A 16,322-nucleotide genomic window follows, 5' to 3' on the forward strand; every position below is an offset into this window, starting at 1 on the left:
GCCGCTCCCCGGCCCTGTGCGGGGGCTGCGCTGCGGCGGCTGAGCAGGCGCCGGCATTCCCCTCCTTTCCCCACCCAGTTCCTTTGTCTCCGCTGCGTGTGCATGAGATTGCTGTGAAAACGCACGCGGGGCTCTGGGCTTTGGCTGCTGCCGGGATGCAGGAGTATTCTTTGCATCCTTCTGTTGACAGAGGGATGCAAATTCCCACTATGGTGGCGATACTTAAGAAATGGCCCCAGGGGTGGTGGGTGGAGAGCAAACCCATTTCCCTGCGGAGCAATTAACCATGCCACAGCGTCACAGGGTGAGGCTGGCATGTGAGCGCTGCTGAAGGCTCTGGTCGGCTCTTGTCCAGGCTCAGACTGTGGAAACGGAGTGTATTTACGTGCCAAAACCTGGGCTGTGAGCAGCAGGGGTAACAGAGAGGAACAGTAGGGTGTCATTAACAGCTGAAGAGTTGTTGGAGGTGTTTTAAGCAGTCAGGTAGACAACATGTTCTCTGGCACAGCAGTTAGCCAGTGTCACCTGAATCCACGGCAGGCATATGTGAGATCAGGTGGTTTGCCCCTCTACTGCCTGCAGCTGCTTGTGCAGACTTGTGCAGGTAGAGGAAGGTAGGAGAGCAGGACCTCAGCCATCCCAGTTCCTCTGGACAGGGTCTGTTTCCCACAGGACAGTGCCCATCCCCTCCCATCAGTGTATGCTGAGTTGTCTGGTCCAAAAGTGTGAATGCAGGAAGAGCATAAGGACAATTCTGGTTGGGGTGTTCCTCTGGTGTCTGGCTGTGCTCCTATGGAGAAGGCTGCTGGCCATTTTGGTCAATAGAAAGGAGAACAGAAGAGGTGGTAAATCATGAGATTGGAATGCAGTCTAGTGCCTTCTGGTTTTTGTATAGACCTGTGAAATGCCTCAGAAGCATTACCCCAAGCACAGCAGGAGAGTGACAGATTAACAGCTGGTTGCCTGTCCTGTTGGTGGTTTTTGCAAGGTGGTAACAGAGGAGAGAGTAACTTGTCTTCTTTAATGCAACTTACTTTACATGGTGTCATTAGAGACATGCCCTTAGTACAAACTTGCTCTAACTGCTGATGTGTGGCTCATGCTCGCTGCCAAGTAATGTGCATAATGTCCCAGCGTAGGAAGCTTTTGACTTCTCTCTATATTTTAGGGAAGCATATTTGCTGTGTCCCCAGTGACTCTCCCCTGTGCTCAGTCTGCCTCGGCGGTGTTTCTGGCAGCCCTTCTCCCCCTTAGAAACATCTGTAGGAGTACAACATTTTCAATCCTTGCTCTCGTAGTGTTGTTTGGAGTGTTGACACAGGTCCAGTGGCCCTTCTGCAGCATCAGTGGTTGAGGTGAGCAGTGGGAGAGCACCTATACAGCGTGCTGAGAATCATAAAATCATAATATATTAAGGGGTTGGAATGGACCTTAACAGATCATGTAGTCCAAACCCCCTCTAGTGGGATACTTCCCACTAGATCAGGTTGCTCAAGGACTTAACCAACCCGGCTTTGAATACCACCAGCATTGGGGCATCCATAACCTCCCTGGGCAACCTGTTCCAGTGTCTAACCACCCTCTCAGTCAAAAGTGAATGAAGCATGTGTGGTATGTGCTACTGACAGCTGCTGTGCTCTTCCCTTTTCAGAGTGATCGTCTCCTTATTAAAGGAGGGCGAATAGTCAATGATGACCAGTCATTCTATGCTGACATTTACGTGGAGGATGGCCTCATAAAGTAAGTATTTGATTTCTATTATCTTCATCTCCTTTTAAACCGGCTTCAGGTTGGGTGGTTATTGGCTTTTTGTGGGTGTGGTATGTGCCCAACTTGCCAAGCAGTAAAACCTGATAACCCTCTCTATTCAGAGGCTCAACTCTCTGCAGTGTGTGTAAGCACATGCGTGATTGTCTCATGTGTTCTCAGAGGAGCTCCAGCGACTGAATTGCAGTCAGGCTTGTGGGATTGTGATACTGCGTCCATTGTACAGCAAAGTTGTTTCTGATTGCACCAGAACAAGGTTTATCTTTGACTTCTCTTTTGCTCTGTGCTAACTGTATTAGCATGAATGACCCCACACAGGATGCTGTTTGTTAGTGCTTACAAGGATAGTGCTGTGCTGCAAGTCATCTGCATCCTTGAGATTTCCAGGAATTGCAGGGAAACCTCTGGGTTCCCCTGGCTTCTCCGTGTATGTCTCAGAGCTGCAGGAATAGCTCAGTTCTTTGAAGTTTGCCATTCAGACTTGGCAAAGGAATTGTGCTGGGGCCAGCTCCACACTGGGTGAAGTGAAAGAGCCATGATAGTTTATAGCCCTGAGATTTGAAAAGGCATTGCTTGCTCTATGGTAACAGTTAAATATCCAACCTTACCAGGGTGGTAGATGCTAAATATCCAGCAGCAGATAAATACTTCAAGAAGTGTGATTGTATTTTTATCTGGTGGACAAGACCATTTGTGATTGACAAGTGCTTGTACACAGGCAGGGATCAGAGCCAGCTTCTGGTGTTGCTGTGGTGCATGCTTTCTGAGTATTCATGGGCAAATCACTGAGCCTCATCTGCAGCCTGGAGGCCACAGAATTTCACTGCCATGGGAGCTAAATGCTCTTACAAGTGAATTCTGCGAAGAATACAGTAAGCAATTAAAAACCTTTAGTGATGGATTCATCTCCATAAAAGCAATAGGAAGAGCTGCTGATTTATTGCTGTGAGGACAGTAAAGTGAGCAGTTCTGTCCACAGAAATTTTGTTACACTAGGGAAAAAAAACCTGCAAAGTGACTCAGCTTGAATGAAATGCAAAAATGGAATTTGTTTCTCATTTTTACCTCCCCAGTGTGCCAAGGAAATCAGAAGTTTTCCACTAAAACCAACTTACCTTTAATCTTGATTTATCAAGGAGCACTGAGAAAGGCTTGATGAAAGTAGGATTTCTGAAGGAAAATATTTGAAGGCTGAGTTGAACATATGGACACATAAAGGGGTTGAGGGAACAGGGGCTGAAAAAGGGAATGCTGAGGTTCAGGTAACTTGGCCTGCAGGAGGGCTGGATACGTCAAGCTGTGCTCGAACAGGACAGGATCCAGAGCACTGTAGTTGTGTATTAGGTTACTAGTGCATTTTTGCTGGAACTCTCTAGATTTCCTGTTTTCAGAAGACATTTTTAGGTACTTGTGATTTTAGCTGCCTTAACTACAGTGAGGCCCTGATGATAGCAAAACTGTTCTTCAGGGTTGCAGAAGAGACAAGGTGAGAGGGGGAGGACTGTGCACTTCTTGGGAAGATGGTGAGCCCAGAGCTTGCAGGTTGTGCCATGAGCCCAGCAGGCTGCAGCCAGTCTATCTGGGCACTTGCTGAGCTATTTCCCAGCTCCCAGGAGTCCCTTCACTCTTGGGACTTTGTGCTGTGAGCAGCATTACAAGTCCCTGATAAGCCCTGAGCTGGTCTAGCAGCTGTGGCATTACAGTGGAAATCATCTTTATCTGTAAGTAAGCTCAGACTTGATCCTTACTTAAGGTGGGCAGAAGGACGGGAGACAGGAAAGATTAGGGGTGTAGCTCACTTGGCAGCAGGGCTGGTGTTGGGTTTTGTGAGCGTGCACCCTGGGTGAGCAGTTAGAGCTGCTATGCTGAAATGTGTGCCTGTTTCCTGAGCCTGAATGGGATGAGGTGTCCTAGGCAGGTTCTCGCCACGCACTGCAGAGATCACCGTGAGACCAGACTCCCCAGCTACCCCAACCCAGTGTGTGCCCCAGGCAGCAGGTGCCATCCGAGTCACCCGCAGAGCAGCTGGACAGATGGCAGCCACCCCTGAACTAAGCACAGCATAGGTGTAAGCAAGCCAGACAATCCTGAATGGGGTGTTCCTGTTGGCAGGGAGCTGCCCTGGCCGTCCCTGTTCCGAGGTTAAGGGAGCTGTTCAGAGGTTAAGTTGTGGCAGGTTTTCCTTTGTGACAGTATCTTGGTGTGATCTTATCAGGCAGATCGGAGACAACCTGATTGTTCCTGGAGGGGTCAAAACCATAGAAGCCAATGGGAAGATGGTGATCCCTGGAGGAATTGATGTCCACACTCGCCTGCAGATGCCATACAAGGGAATGACCTCTGTGGATGATTTCTTCCAAGGAACAAAAGCAGCTCTGGCTGGTGGAACCACCATGATTAGTAAGTGCAGTAGGCATGGCCTGTGCATGACACCTCCCAGTATTCCTGCAAGATCACCCAGTTCTTTATTTTTTAATGTACTTTTCTCAGTCTTCTGTGTTTTCAAAGCCCATGACAGTGTGTTCATATTTTCTGTGATCTCTGTCAATGCAGTCTAGGGAGTAAGGATTGGGATGAATCTTTTGATCCTTAGTAATGATGAAATGATAGGACAGGAGATGTGCATAGGACCCCTTGGCCTTGGGGATCCTGTGTTCTGCAGTGCTTGTCTGCAGCCACTCTTGCCTCTGGGAGCCTCCAAAAGGAGCAATGGCATAACTTCTCTGTTAAATAACAGTAGGGCAGCATGGTGCTCAGATGGCTCTGAGCAGAGGAACAGAGCAGTGTGTTGGCATCCCACACTGCTCAAAAATAAACAGTGCTAATGAAAAAGGAGAGGGAATTCTGAGGTCCTTTCCTGGAGGATGCTATGGCTGTGCACTGGTTTGAGGTCCGGGTGTTGTCCTGTGCAGTGGTTACAGTTGTGTGCACTGCAGGGTTTCTTGGGATGCAGGAGCAAGTGTTGATCCTTCCAATAAAGGGCTGAATTCCTTGTCCTTCCCCCACCATTTTTCCTTCCTCTATGCCAAAAACAAAAATGTTTTATGAAATGGTCTGTGGCGAAGTGTGGAGATTCCATGCTGTGCAATTAAAGGTGCATTAGTGTTGCAGTGTGGCAGGAGGCTGTGTGCTAATGGGGTGGGATAGGGGATGGGGAAAGACAAGGCTCTTCAGCTTTCAGACAATTTCTCCACAGAAGCATGTAAAAACCCCAGATCCTATGCCAGAGGCCATTAAACAAAGGCTCTGTGCACTTCCCTGCCAATAAATGCACTTGAGGAGGCAGGCATGTTGTGCAGGCGAGCTGCCCTGAAGCGGTTGAAGAGGCCAGCCTGGGGCGGTGAGCTGCCAGGCCACGGGGCAAGGGGAGCCCTTGGCCAGCCCTTGCTGTGCTGTGCCTGCAGTGGATCACGTGGTGCCAGAGCCGGAGTCCAGCCTGGCCGAGGCGCTGGAGCGGTGGCGGGAGTGGGCTGATGGCAAGGCCTGCTGCGACTACGCCCTGCACGTGGACATCCCTCGCTGGAGCGACCACGTCCGGCAGGAGCTGCACACCATGGTCCAGGAGAAAGGTTTGTGCCTTGTGGCTCCCTGCCTGGCCTTGGCCAGCCCCCTGGCCAGGGAGGGCAAGAGGTGGCTGCGCTGTTGGGCGCCTGCAGGGTTTTGTGCCCCACAGGGCAGCTGGTGGGGAGGGTGGCCAGAGCAGGCAGCCTAACCTACCCAGCTCACCTCTCTCTCCTCTCTGCCCTGCCCCAGGTGTTAACTCCTTCATGGTGTACATGGCCTACAAGGATTTGTACCAGATGTCCAACACTGAGGTGAGACCCCCCTGCACCGCCATGGTTGTGTTGATTCAAGGAGCAGTGCAGGGTGACAGCCATGGCGGGCGTGGGGCAGCTCATAAGGCTGGTACCTATTGCCCCTGGCCAGTCCTTGCTGCTGCTCACCTCTACCCTGGCTGCCTGTGCAGGGCTGCTCCAGGCTGTGCTGTGGGCTGGCTGGGCTCCTGTACTGCAGGTGAGGCACAGGTCGAGTGTGGAGATCACCAAGAGCATCTGCTGGTGACTGCGTTCTTCAGAGAGCTGGTCCCTGCACAGCCAGAGCTCTGCCTGGCATGGCTACACTGGGTCCTGCTGCTGCCAGGGCTATGGGTGGAAGGGCCATGAGGTGTGCCAGGGCCGTGGGCAGCCTGCTCACTAATAATTTCTTCTTGTCTCTCTTTTAGCTGTATGAGATTTTCAGCTGCCTGGCAGAGCTGGGTGCCATAGCTCAAGTTCATGCAGAAAACGGGGATATAATTGCACAGGTAACTAACTACTTCTGGTATACAAGAACTAAAAATTTGTATCAGGCAGATTTGGTGTGGAGCATTAGTAAAATGGCTCTGAAGCTGGACATCTTGTGCAAGGTGATATCTTTGCTGTTCAGCAGCAATATCAAAGTTAGCAAGATTTTTTGTTGTGAATACCATGTGCATAAGCGAATGTGAAATAGTGCATTAGCAATTACCTAAATGGAAGTGAGTGTCCATCAAGTAGGATATGTTTGCTGTAGCTGCCTTCAGTGAGGAGAGGCAGAGACCTTTGCCTTGCACATAACAAACCAGGAGAGGTAAAGTCCATTGAGAACTGCCTTGGCAAGAGAGATTTTCTCCCTGTAAGCAAACAGGTAGCTAATGAAGCTGGATTTACAAGGCAGATGTTCTGAGGGACATGGTTGAGTGATCAAGTGGGTAGTGTGTATTGGCCTGCTGTGCTGTAATTGGTGCTGGGTGACAGAAGGTCCAAATGTTTTCAATTCTCATTAAGACGCAGAAGACATTGCTCAGTTAAGCTCTACAACTATTTGTTTTTTTCTCTCTCTTGTTCTTGGGAGTTGAAGGAGCGTGAACCAAGAGGTCATTCTTTGAGCATCTTTTCAGACTACAAGAATTAGTTCTTGTTTGGACTTTTTAGAGCTGCAGTGCACAGTTGGATGGCTCCTTCACATGAGAACCGAGTGGTCAGAGGAATTGTATTTGCCAGAGCTTATCTCTGTTTTAGCACCTGCCTAATCATAAAATGCCCCAAAATTACTAATTAGTAGCACTTCACAGACCTGGGAACTGGAGAGGATTGAGAGTTTTGTAGGCCTGTTTTGTTGCCACATTGTTCTTGTTTCACTGAAGTGGTTTAACTCAGTGCCTGCCCTCCCACTGCCCCATGTTCCCTCCTTCTCTTTCAAATCCCTTGAGGGTACAGCAGCCTCTCCCCATGCTTGGTGGTCCCACAGGACATAGGGTGTTGATGGTCCTGAGGGAAGGGCTTGACACAGAAGGGATCTGCTTTTTTTGTGGTTGATAGTTCCAGTCCTGTAATATCCCTCTGTTCTTCTGATGTCCTAGGAACAAGCCAGGATGTTGGAGATGGGAATAACAGGCCCTGAAGGCCACGTGCTGAGCAGACCTGAGGAGGTAAGATGCAGAGGACAGCTCAGCCTTGCTTCACTGAAGAGTTTTCCCAGTCACAGTAGGGCTCAGTGTGTTCAATGGGGCCAAGCAAGCATCAGGGCAGGGGAGAGTGTGTGTACATCCAGGAGTATCCATTTGTACAGGCACTGCTGCCTTTTTCATCAGCAGCCCAGGAAAGAGCAAGATGCATGTTTGTGACAGACATTTCTTAGTTGTGCTTGAGTTACCCAGCAGAGACAGAAGCCCTTGTTCTGAGTCTCACAGAGAGGAATCAATCAACCAAAGTGTCTGTATGGCTGTAGCAGTCTTTGAGGCTGTTTCGGTGGCATTTGTCTTATATAGGTGACTCCACAGGTGTGAGAAGCCTAAGAAGAATCTACTGACGAGTTTTAGAATTCACTGTTCACATCTAAGTGCTGACAGATTCCAGCCTTTTCCTCCTTTATATCTGCTTAGTCTCTAAATTGTGCTTCAGAAGCAGACGGATGAAGACATTGTTTGAAGGAGTGGGAGGGAAAGAGAAGGGGAATTCTCTGGTTACAATTCATTGTCAGAACACTAATGAGATTACTTCTAATTTTAGCTTGTATGGATTTTTCTGTTTGGTCCATTAATATGAGTTGAGTCTAATTTTAGATAGGTTCCCTTCACATAACTCCCTGCTGAGAGGTGCTTTGACTTCCCACAGCATGTGAAAGAAGAAAACAATAGGAATTTGGTACAGTAGCAAAGTTGAGCAGGGAAGAACAGGGAGAGATTTGTACTTCAGGTCCTTCTGAAATAAAATCAGTTGGCTTAAATTAAAAGTGTAGGAAGTTGGCTGTATTTGGGCTGGTAACAACATAAATGGCCTAGTGTAACAATAGTATTTACTCTCTTTGAAATGCAAGAGTATAAAGCATTTTCCTGCACAGGGAAGAGTCTCAGTGTCAAACACAGTGGCTCAGAGTCCCTCTTATTTTTATGATTCCAACCTGTTGCCACTAGTTGGCAAGCTGAAGTGCAATTCCGGGAAGCTGTGGTTGTGCCCAGATTTGAGAACTGTCCTGTTACCATAAGCAGTGCAGATCTCATCCAAAGCCAATAAAACATTGTTAGGTGTTTGATCTTGAAATGCCATTAAAGTATAAGGCAAGTGAGAATAGTGCAAGGCTGTAGATATTATGCATTCAGCCAAATTCAGATCTCATTGCCTTTGAAAATAAACAGTGTCTTTCTTCCAGAACATACTCTTCCTTGGAAAATGTTAGGCGGAGCACAAATGACCCTGCTACTGCATAAAACCTGCAGACAGATGGCAAAGCATTAGGAGAGTGCTCTGTGGCTGTTCTCTGTCCTGGAGGGACCTCAGTGGGGGTTAAAGGCATGTTCTTCTGTCAGGTGATGGTGGTGACTTGGTAGGGCAGAATGATGCAGCTCCAGATGGTAACCTGCTCTGAGGGTATGCAGTGATGGCTGTTTGCTCCTGTCCACATGCTAAACCCCATCAACTACTACAGCCCTAAGTATGGTGATAAAAAATCACTTCTTGCTTAAATTTCTGTTTAAAGAGTCTTTAAGAAGAGAAAAAGCTCTTTTCACTGTACAGCAAATAGATCTGCAGAAGTATGAGAGAAGTGCATGTGTGTCTGGATGCAGTGCTCTGCTTCTCTGCCCTGGGACGTTGCAGCTGGCATGGTCCCAGGCATTGCCCTGGGGGCTGGATAATTGTGTCTTTTTAAGGCTTCTGTTTTGAACTTTCTCAAGCCAACACTTGAAGCCAAATGGAGCTAACACTTGGAGAACTCTGGGGCTGAGCTCAGGCTGAGCACAGGCTGATGTAATGGTCCAAAGATATCCCTCCTGGTGGAAATCTACCCTCCACTAACAGCAGGACAGTGAGATGGGGCGGCTGTCAGCAGGCTGGGGCAAGCAGAAGCTGCACTACAGGATGGCCAGGCCTCAAACACAAATTGCCTGCCAGCGTGCAGCCCTCTGCACCCTGCCATGGGGGTGACAGGGGACATCTGGTTAAACCTGCTGCAGCTGTAGGACAGCCTGGAGCAGGGGAGTGCTGTGACAGGGTGGACCTTGCCACTGCCTGGCAGCAGCCTGCAAGCTGGGCTGGGCAGCAGTCCCTGGGCTCCTTGGGCTGTCGTGAGAGCTGGAACCAGGCAGTGGAAAAAACAGCAGATGCAGCTCTGCTGGCCCCTGAGCAGGGTTCAGACAGTGCTCCTGTGCCAGGCATTGTGCTGCTGTAGCCTGCCTTTGGGCCAGGCCCTGGGAGATGGAAACTTCCCCCCTCAGGTCTCCCTGATGGAACTGCCCTGGGGGAGTCAAGGGTAAAAGCGAGGGCACAGGGTGTCCGCAGCAATCAGTGATGTGTTGGGAGTAACAGGGCCTTGTCCCTGCCCAGCCAGTGCTCCTCTGCAGCTGTGTGCCATCCTCTTTTCCAGCTGGAAGCAGAAGCTGTCTTCCGGGCCATCACTATTGCCAGCCAGACCAACTGTCCTCTCTACGTGACTAAAGTGATGAGTAAAAGTGCAGCTGACCTCATCTCACAAGCCCGAAAAAAAGGTGAGTGGCAGCTGGTGCTACACTCAGCCCTGCTGCTGCCACCAGGATGCTGGATTATGCGGTCCTCATGTCCTTGTGGTTGTTTTGCCAAGATCAGCACCGTGCTTCAAGTGCTGTCTAGCGCTTCCCCTTCTGCTAGGGAGCAGTTAGCTTAGGAGCTTGCCTGACTTGTGAAGGGCAGGGTGACACTGCAGCAGGCCACATGGAGACACCTCCTGTTGACAGTCAGGTAACATCAATATGTGGGGCACAGGTAGCAGCAATGTTTTAAACACCACAGTTTGTCTGCAGCTGTGAAGGGCTCAATGAGGGTACTTGTTCAGTGCATGTGGGTTGAGCTGCTGTGTATAGCTCTGGCCTCCCTTTGAATTGCTCGCCCCTTGGAAGTGCTTGGGTGCCTTTTCGGGCGGCTGGGAGCTCCATTTGTCAGTGGTGCTGGAGCACAGAGATGCCCCACAAGTGCAGGCATGTGCATGGCTCTATTAAGTGGGCTCTGTGCCCCTGCCCCTGGAGGTGTGAAGGGGGATTCTGGTGCATGAAGGATTTGTGCCCTTGAGCAGGAGGACCCTATGGTGATGGCGTGGGTCTGGGTATTCTCAGGACATTGCAGGCTGTTGGTAGTGCTGTGGAGCAGAGCCTGCCACCAGGCTCCACCTAAACACTGCTCTTTCTGTGCCCTTCTGCAGGCATTGTGGTGTTTGGTGAGCCCATCACGGCCAGTCTGGGCACTGATGGAACACACTACTGGAGCAAGAACTGGGCAAAGGCTGCAGCGTTTGTGGTCTCTCCGCCACTGAGCCCAGACCCAACCACTCCTGACTACCTTAACTCCCTCCTGGCCAGGTGAGTGACAGCTCTGCTGGGGGTACTGCTAGGAGAAAGTGGACTCTGGATAGGGAAGAAAGAGGTTAGTCCAGCCTGAACCACTTCACTGTAGGTATGTAATTAACTCAGCAGTGAAATGGCTCTGACCCCAAGCCATGTTGGTTTGTCCTCAAGAGTGGAGGGAGGACATGTTAAGCTTAACATCACTAATGAGAAAAATACCAGTAGTCATGAACCATTTTAAAAGCCCTGAAGAAGACAGAGAAATGAGGACAAGCTAAAACAGACTTGTCAGTGGAAGGATTCACCGAGCTGGAGAAGTGGGGAATGGATGCTTGAATTGGGATGCTGCACCAGCATGGAGAGCATTACAGGTTAGACAGGCTGCTAGGAACCCCAGTCAAATACAAAGCAGATATATTCACACACCTATACAGCGGAGCAGTAGCAGAGCCTGCACAGTGCAGGAGACCTTCAGGAGCAGCTCCTGCACATCTGGCTGGGATGGCAGGTTGTTTTTTCATCCTGAATGCAAGAGGGTAAAGAAAGGATTTTGTGAAAACAAAGACAAACCAAAAAAGCACTTCAGCAATTTGCAATGACCTTTCACAGTTACACTCCATTCTCTCACTGGCAAGGCCAGCACAGCAGCTGAGGACACTGGATGTTTCTGCCCTGTCTGTGTGCCATGTGTCCATCCCCCTCCACTCTCAGCCCATGTTTGTACATCAGTTGTGCCTGTGCTGCCTGATCTGTTAGCCAGGGGAATGGCTGACACTGAGAGGGCTGTAAATGGAAATGTCCTTTGAGGTAATGCTGGAAACATCTCTACCAAGATGAACAAGGGATGAGGGGTCACTAAGAGGTGTCTCCAGCAGGGCATGGTAGGATAAACCTGGGTTGTGCCAGAGTGGAGATGGCGTGTCTGGGTGTAAGAGAAGTGCCAGTGCATTTACAGTTTGAGTATGCAGTTTACTCTGCATTTTCCATGAGGTGTTCATTTGTCAATGAACAAGAGACACCTCAGCGCATACTGGATGTATTATATAGGTGCAGGTCTTCACAAGTGGCAAGGAAATGTGAGCCCAGCTTCTGAACTGGTTTTCTACTCCTTACCTTCCACTTCCAATGTAGCCCAGTACTCAAAGAAGACACAAGCAATTCTTGGTCCCTGCAGCTCATAGGTGTCTGTCCTGACACCTCTGCCATACCATTTTCTGTGAGGCTGCAGCAGGAGGAGAGACTGTGAGGTTCCAGCTGGGCTGGATGGCTTGTTTGTCTCCAGCAGGAATCATGTTGTCTCATCGTTCTGGGCCTCTGTCTGTACAGTTCATCAGACATATGGCAGAAATGGTCAGAGGAAGGTGGAGATTACCAGTGGATTAGAGCAGATTTGCAGCCTCAAGGAGAGTCACTGTCTGCACTGTTGAGGTGCTTGAGCCCCCTTGCCTCATGCAGGCAGTGCTGGGAGCTGGCCTGCCTTGGTCTGCTTCCTTTTGCCTGGCAGCAATGACTTTCCAATTACTGCCTGTCCAATGTTTCCTGAGGACCGAGCAGCAGCTGGATGACTTCAGGGAGCCATGGACAGCTGCTTGCCCTGCCTTGTCTGTGGGCAGCTCAGTTGTCTTCCTCATACCCTGACCCATCCCACTCCTAGGAATCTCTCCGTCCAGGTACCCCTTTGGGCAGAGGGTGGCGGGGCCTCAGTGAAGCAGAGAGCTGCTTCTGGGCACTCCCAACTCCCTCCATCCCAGTGCAGCAGGCTTTCATAGGGTGGGGGAGGACTGTGCTAGCCCTCAGCATGCAGGAGCTGTCAGTGCACAATGCAAGGGCTGGCTTGTGCAACTGGGAGACAGCCCTGGAGCAGGGAGGCCTCTTCCTCCCTGTGTGGCAGAAGGGTTCTCTCAAGCAGACCTGACAAACTGCCAGAAATGGAGTCCAGTAGGAAAGGACATCTTCTGGCCTGACAAAAGACCACCATGTTGCCTAGGACCTGAGCTGTTGGCTTTTCCTTTGTGCAGGATGCTGTCCATGCTCGGGTGGGTGGCACAGCATGGCAGAGGTCTCTTGCCCCCATGTGACACAGCTGCCCCAGGGGCTGGGTCAGGTGGAAGTCTTCAGGCTGAGGGACTGTGGAAATGAGGGTGCAGAGTAAAAACACTGAGCTGGGGGCTGCTTGTGGCCAGAGGAAATCCATATCTGTCATGTCTCTGTTGCTGTCTGACTGCAAACGACTGACAGTGGGTTTGTTCCACCCCTCTGCAGTGGTGATCTGCAGGTGTCAGGAAGCGCCCACTGTACCTTCAGCACTGCGCAGAAAGCCATTGGGAAAGACAACTTCACAGCAATCCCAGAAGGAACCAATGGCATAGAGGAACGAATGTCTGTCATCTGGGACAAGGCCGTGGTGAGAGTCCAACCAGGGAAGGGGCAGAGTGGGAAGAGGTGGTTGCCATCTCACACACCCATGCTGCTGCCCCGTAGAGCTGGGCACCCAGCTTGTTCCCTCTCTGGCTTTGAGAGTCAAATCAAGCTGGGGCAGGAGAGGTGGCTGTTGCAGGCTTGGGGTGAACATCCAGAAGCTGTAACTGTGCCCCCAGTTCTTGGTCTGTCTGGCACTAGCTAGTAAGATCAGCCTCAGAAGCTTGGGCCCAGCCAGCCAGCGCCTTGTGTGGGAGTGAGGAAGGTGCTTCCCAGGGCTCTTACTCACCCTTTCCCCATAGATGGACTTAGTTCTCTTTGTGTGTGTGCAGGCCACTGGAAAGATGGATGAAAACCAGTTTGTGGCTGTGACAAGCACTAATGCTGCCAAAATCTTCAACCTGTATCCACGAAAAGGGAGAATAGCAGTGGGCTCGGACAGCGATCTGGTTATATGGGATCCTGATGCAGTAAAAATCATCACAGCAAAAACCCATCAATCTGTAAGTCCTCTGCTCTTCTGTGTGAATGCTGGAGGGTGGTGGGTGAGTAGTTTTGTGGCCTGGCTGCTGGGAGCCTGGTACTGTCCTGCTTGGCTCTGAGGAGGAGGGACTGAGCCCAGGCTCTAGGCAGTGCCTGTTGTGACTAGGGATTGAATGTCCATGTGCCCTAGGCACATGGGGCTTTTTTCCCCCTGCTTGAGTATTCTTCTCCTGACCCTGGCCTATGCAGGTGGAAAGACACACATTTCTCCTTACCTTGGTTCCTCTTCCAGGACAAATACTTTTCCTGGCATTGTCACAGTGCTTTGTTTGTGCCTTACCTCAAGCCTAGGTCCTGCTTTGTCTGCTCTGGGAGTTCTTCCTCATGCTGAGCTTCAAACCAGCAGGTCCTGGTTCATGTTGGGGATTCTGGTGGGCTTTTACTGTGATGGGCTAGTGAGCTACAGGAGGCCTCTGAGCATGCAAGGCTTTAGGGGTGTCTTCTGCCTGCATTGGTGACTCCAGCAGTGAGGTGTGGGGACTGACCCACCCTGAGTGGGCAGGCAGTGCTCTTGTCCCTCTTGACCATCATCCTGGGGTTGCTGCAGGTGGCTGAATACAACATCTTTGAGGGGATGGAGCTCCGTGGGGCCCCACTGGTTGTCATATGCCAGGGGAAGATCATGCTGGAGGATGGCAACCTGCATGTGACCCAGGGGACTGGACGATTCCTGCCCAGCAGCCCTTTCCCTGACTACGTCTACAAGCGCATCAAAGCCAGGAGGAAGGTGAGGAGGTGGGGATGCCAGGAGACAGAGTTGGGTTATTGGTAGCCTAAATTGCTCTTAGTAACTGGTTGGTTTTCATTTGCTGTTCTTGCTGGACCCTGTAAGCAGTGCTGCAAATTCCTGGTGTATTTTGAATATACAAAATAACTGAGGCTTGGTTAGGGAGCCCTTTGTGTTAGTGATGTGCCATGGTGGAGACAGATGCTCCTTAAGGTTAGCAGTGGTAATGTCTCTCTTCATCCTATCCTGCTGCATCAGGAGTCTGGAGGGAAACACTGTTTAAAATGAAGAGATTGGCCGAAATCGCCTTCTCCTCCCTGATTTGTGCAGCATAAATCCCATCTGGGGGATAGCCTCTTGCACTGGCTCTGCACACCTTACAGGGCAGTGGGGCTGTGCCAGCCCTCAGTGCTGCAGGCCTGTAGCAATGTGACATCCTTCTGCAGGGGGACTAAGGAGCGGGTGGATGGCTGGAGCTTGACGTTCCCTGGGCTCAGATAAGTGTCATTGTGCTCTTCTCTCTGGTGACAGATGGCAGAGGTGCATGCTGTGCCCCGGGGCTTGTACGACGGACCCGTGTTTGACCTGACCACCACCCCCAAGGGGGGTACCCCTGCGGGGTCAACTAGGGGGTCCCCCACACGGCAGACCCCGCCCGTCAGGAATCTCCATCAGTCTGGATTCAGCCTGTCAGGTGAGTCCGTGTTGTGGGTGGGCTGGGAGAGGGCAGAGCCACTGGCCATATGTCCCTGTCCCTGGCCTGGGGCAAGGGGCCTACGGCAAGGTGAGCACGAGAGTGGATCATGGCAGGGCAAGATCCCGTGTGTCCCTTAAAGGACATGGCTGGAGCTGCACCTCGCAGGAGTAGCCAGTCAGACTGCCTGGATGCCACCGTGGCCGTGGAGGCCAGCACAGCATCCGATGCTGTTCCTGCTGTGTGGGTCTGTTCACAAAGAATCTGCAGAGACTTTAAAGCCACTGCGGCTCTGAGTTGCTGCTGGAGTTGGAGAGGGAGCGGGTTGCAGTAGATAGCCTCTGGAGGGCCTTGGCAGGACTCCAGGCTGCCTGACTGCTCAGTCTGTGAAGAAGATGCTCTTAACTTTACTTTCCCCGTTCCCTTTGTACTGTCTCATCCTATCCCAGGTACCCAGGTTGATGAAGGCATGCGCTCGGCAAGCAAGCGCATTGTCGCGCCCCCGGGAGGCCGCTCCAACATCACCTCCCTGAGCTAAATGTCCCGGCTGAGGAGGAAACAAAACCCCTGTTCAAGCAAAGGAGGAAAAATGGTACATTGGTGTTGAAGAATGAAAAGAAATAAACCTGTTCTGAAGAATCAATAAGCCTCAAGCCTTATGTTTCACAAATGCTACTTGCTACCTAGCTTTAAAGATGTTGCTTCATTTTGTTTTTGCATAGCCTTAAAGTTCTGTTGTTGTTACTGTTGTGGGTTTGGTTGGGTTGTGTTTTGCTCTTCCTCTCTGTATGCATGCTGCTCGGACAGGTTGCTCGGTTCAATGTTATTGGTGTTGAACGTGTGTGGGATGCCGTGGTGTGGGACAGTGGGAATGGCCCACAGGGCGACCCGGCCAGGCAGGTGAGGGGCAGGGTCTGGCCGGAGGCAGGATGTCAGATGGGGAGGGCAGGTGCACTGAGCTCGTAGGGAGAGGTGGGTCTGTCACATTCATCTCCTTCATCTCCACCCAATGCTCTGGCGTTTCATCATGAGGCCTGTGGGGGAGCTCGAATCATCTCTGTAACAGCTGTCACAGCACCTTGTGTAAGGAGTTTTACTACTTTGTACACTTTATTAAAAAAACAGTTGTTCCTTCAAACAGCTCGTGTTGTCGGTTGGCTCTTCTCTTCCTCGGGCCCCTGCTGCTTGGCAGGGGCAGTGCCCAGCTGCCCCCTAGGGAAGTGGGCTGGGGCAGCAGAGGGGTTTGGGTGCTGTTGGGGCTGGAGGGGCTGCAGCAACAGGCTATGGGGGCTACAGCATGCAGTGCTCGCTGCTACACCTGCCAGGGTGTTGGTGTAGCTTCT

The 16,322-nt window shown here is 51.0% G+C and overlaps 1 protein-coding gene across 2 annotated transcripts in view; it reads left to right on the forward strand.

Moving 5' to 3' along the window:
* DPYSL3 (dihydropyrimidinase like 3) overlaps positions 1 to 16,119 on the forward strand; it is a 28,453-nt gene extending 12,334 nt beyond the window's left edge. For both annotated transcript variants that reach the window (XM_054642712.2, XM_054642713.2), the window contains exons 2-14: positions 1,652 to 1,740; positions 3,983 to 4,167; positions 5,172 to 5,336; positions 5,521 to 5,582; positions 5,990 to 6,070; positions 7,148 to 7,216; positions 9,649 to 9,769; positions 10,456 to 10,612; positions 12,860 to 13,001; positions 13,348 to 13,518; positions 14,106 to 14,285; positions 14,817 to 14,979; positions 15,429 to 16,119. In XM_054642712.2, coding sequence (XP_054498687.2) covers positions 1,652 to 1,740; positions 3,983 to 4,167; positions 5,172 to 5,336; positions 5,521 to 5,582; positions 5,990 to 6,070; positions 7,148 to 7,216; positions 9,649 to 9,769; positions 10,456 to 10,612; positions 12,860 to 13,001; positions 13,348 to 13,518; positions 14,106 to 14,285; positions 14,817 to 14,979; positions 15,429 to 15,517 — 1,674 coding nt within the window. In that variant the 3' untranslated portion in view covers positions 15,518 to 16,119. The remainder of the gene's footprint in view (positions 1 to 1,651; positions 1,741 to 3,982; positions 4,168 to 5,171; positions 5,337 to 5,520; positions 5,583 to 5,989; positions 6,071 to 7,147; positions 7,217 to 9,648; positions 9,770 to 10,455; positions 10,613 to 12,859; positions 13,002 to 13,347; positions 13,519 to 14,105; positions 14,286 to 14,816; positions 14,980 to 15,428) is intronic.
* Positions 16,120 to 16,322: the final 203 nt, after the last annotated feature.

Source organism: Agelaius phoeniceus, chromosome 15 (genome assembly GCF_051311805.1).
Source record: "Agelaius phoeniceus isolate bAgePho1 chromosome 15, bAgePho1.hap1, whole genome shotgun sequence".
In the NCBI taxonomy this organism is placed as follows: Eukaryota; Metazoa; Chordata; class Aves; order Passeriformes; family Icteridae; genus Agelaius; species Agelaius phoeniceus.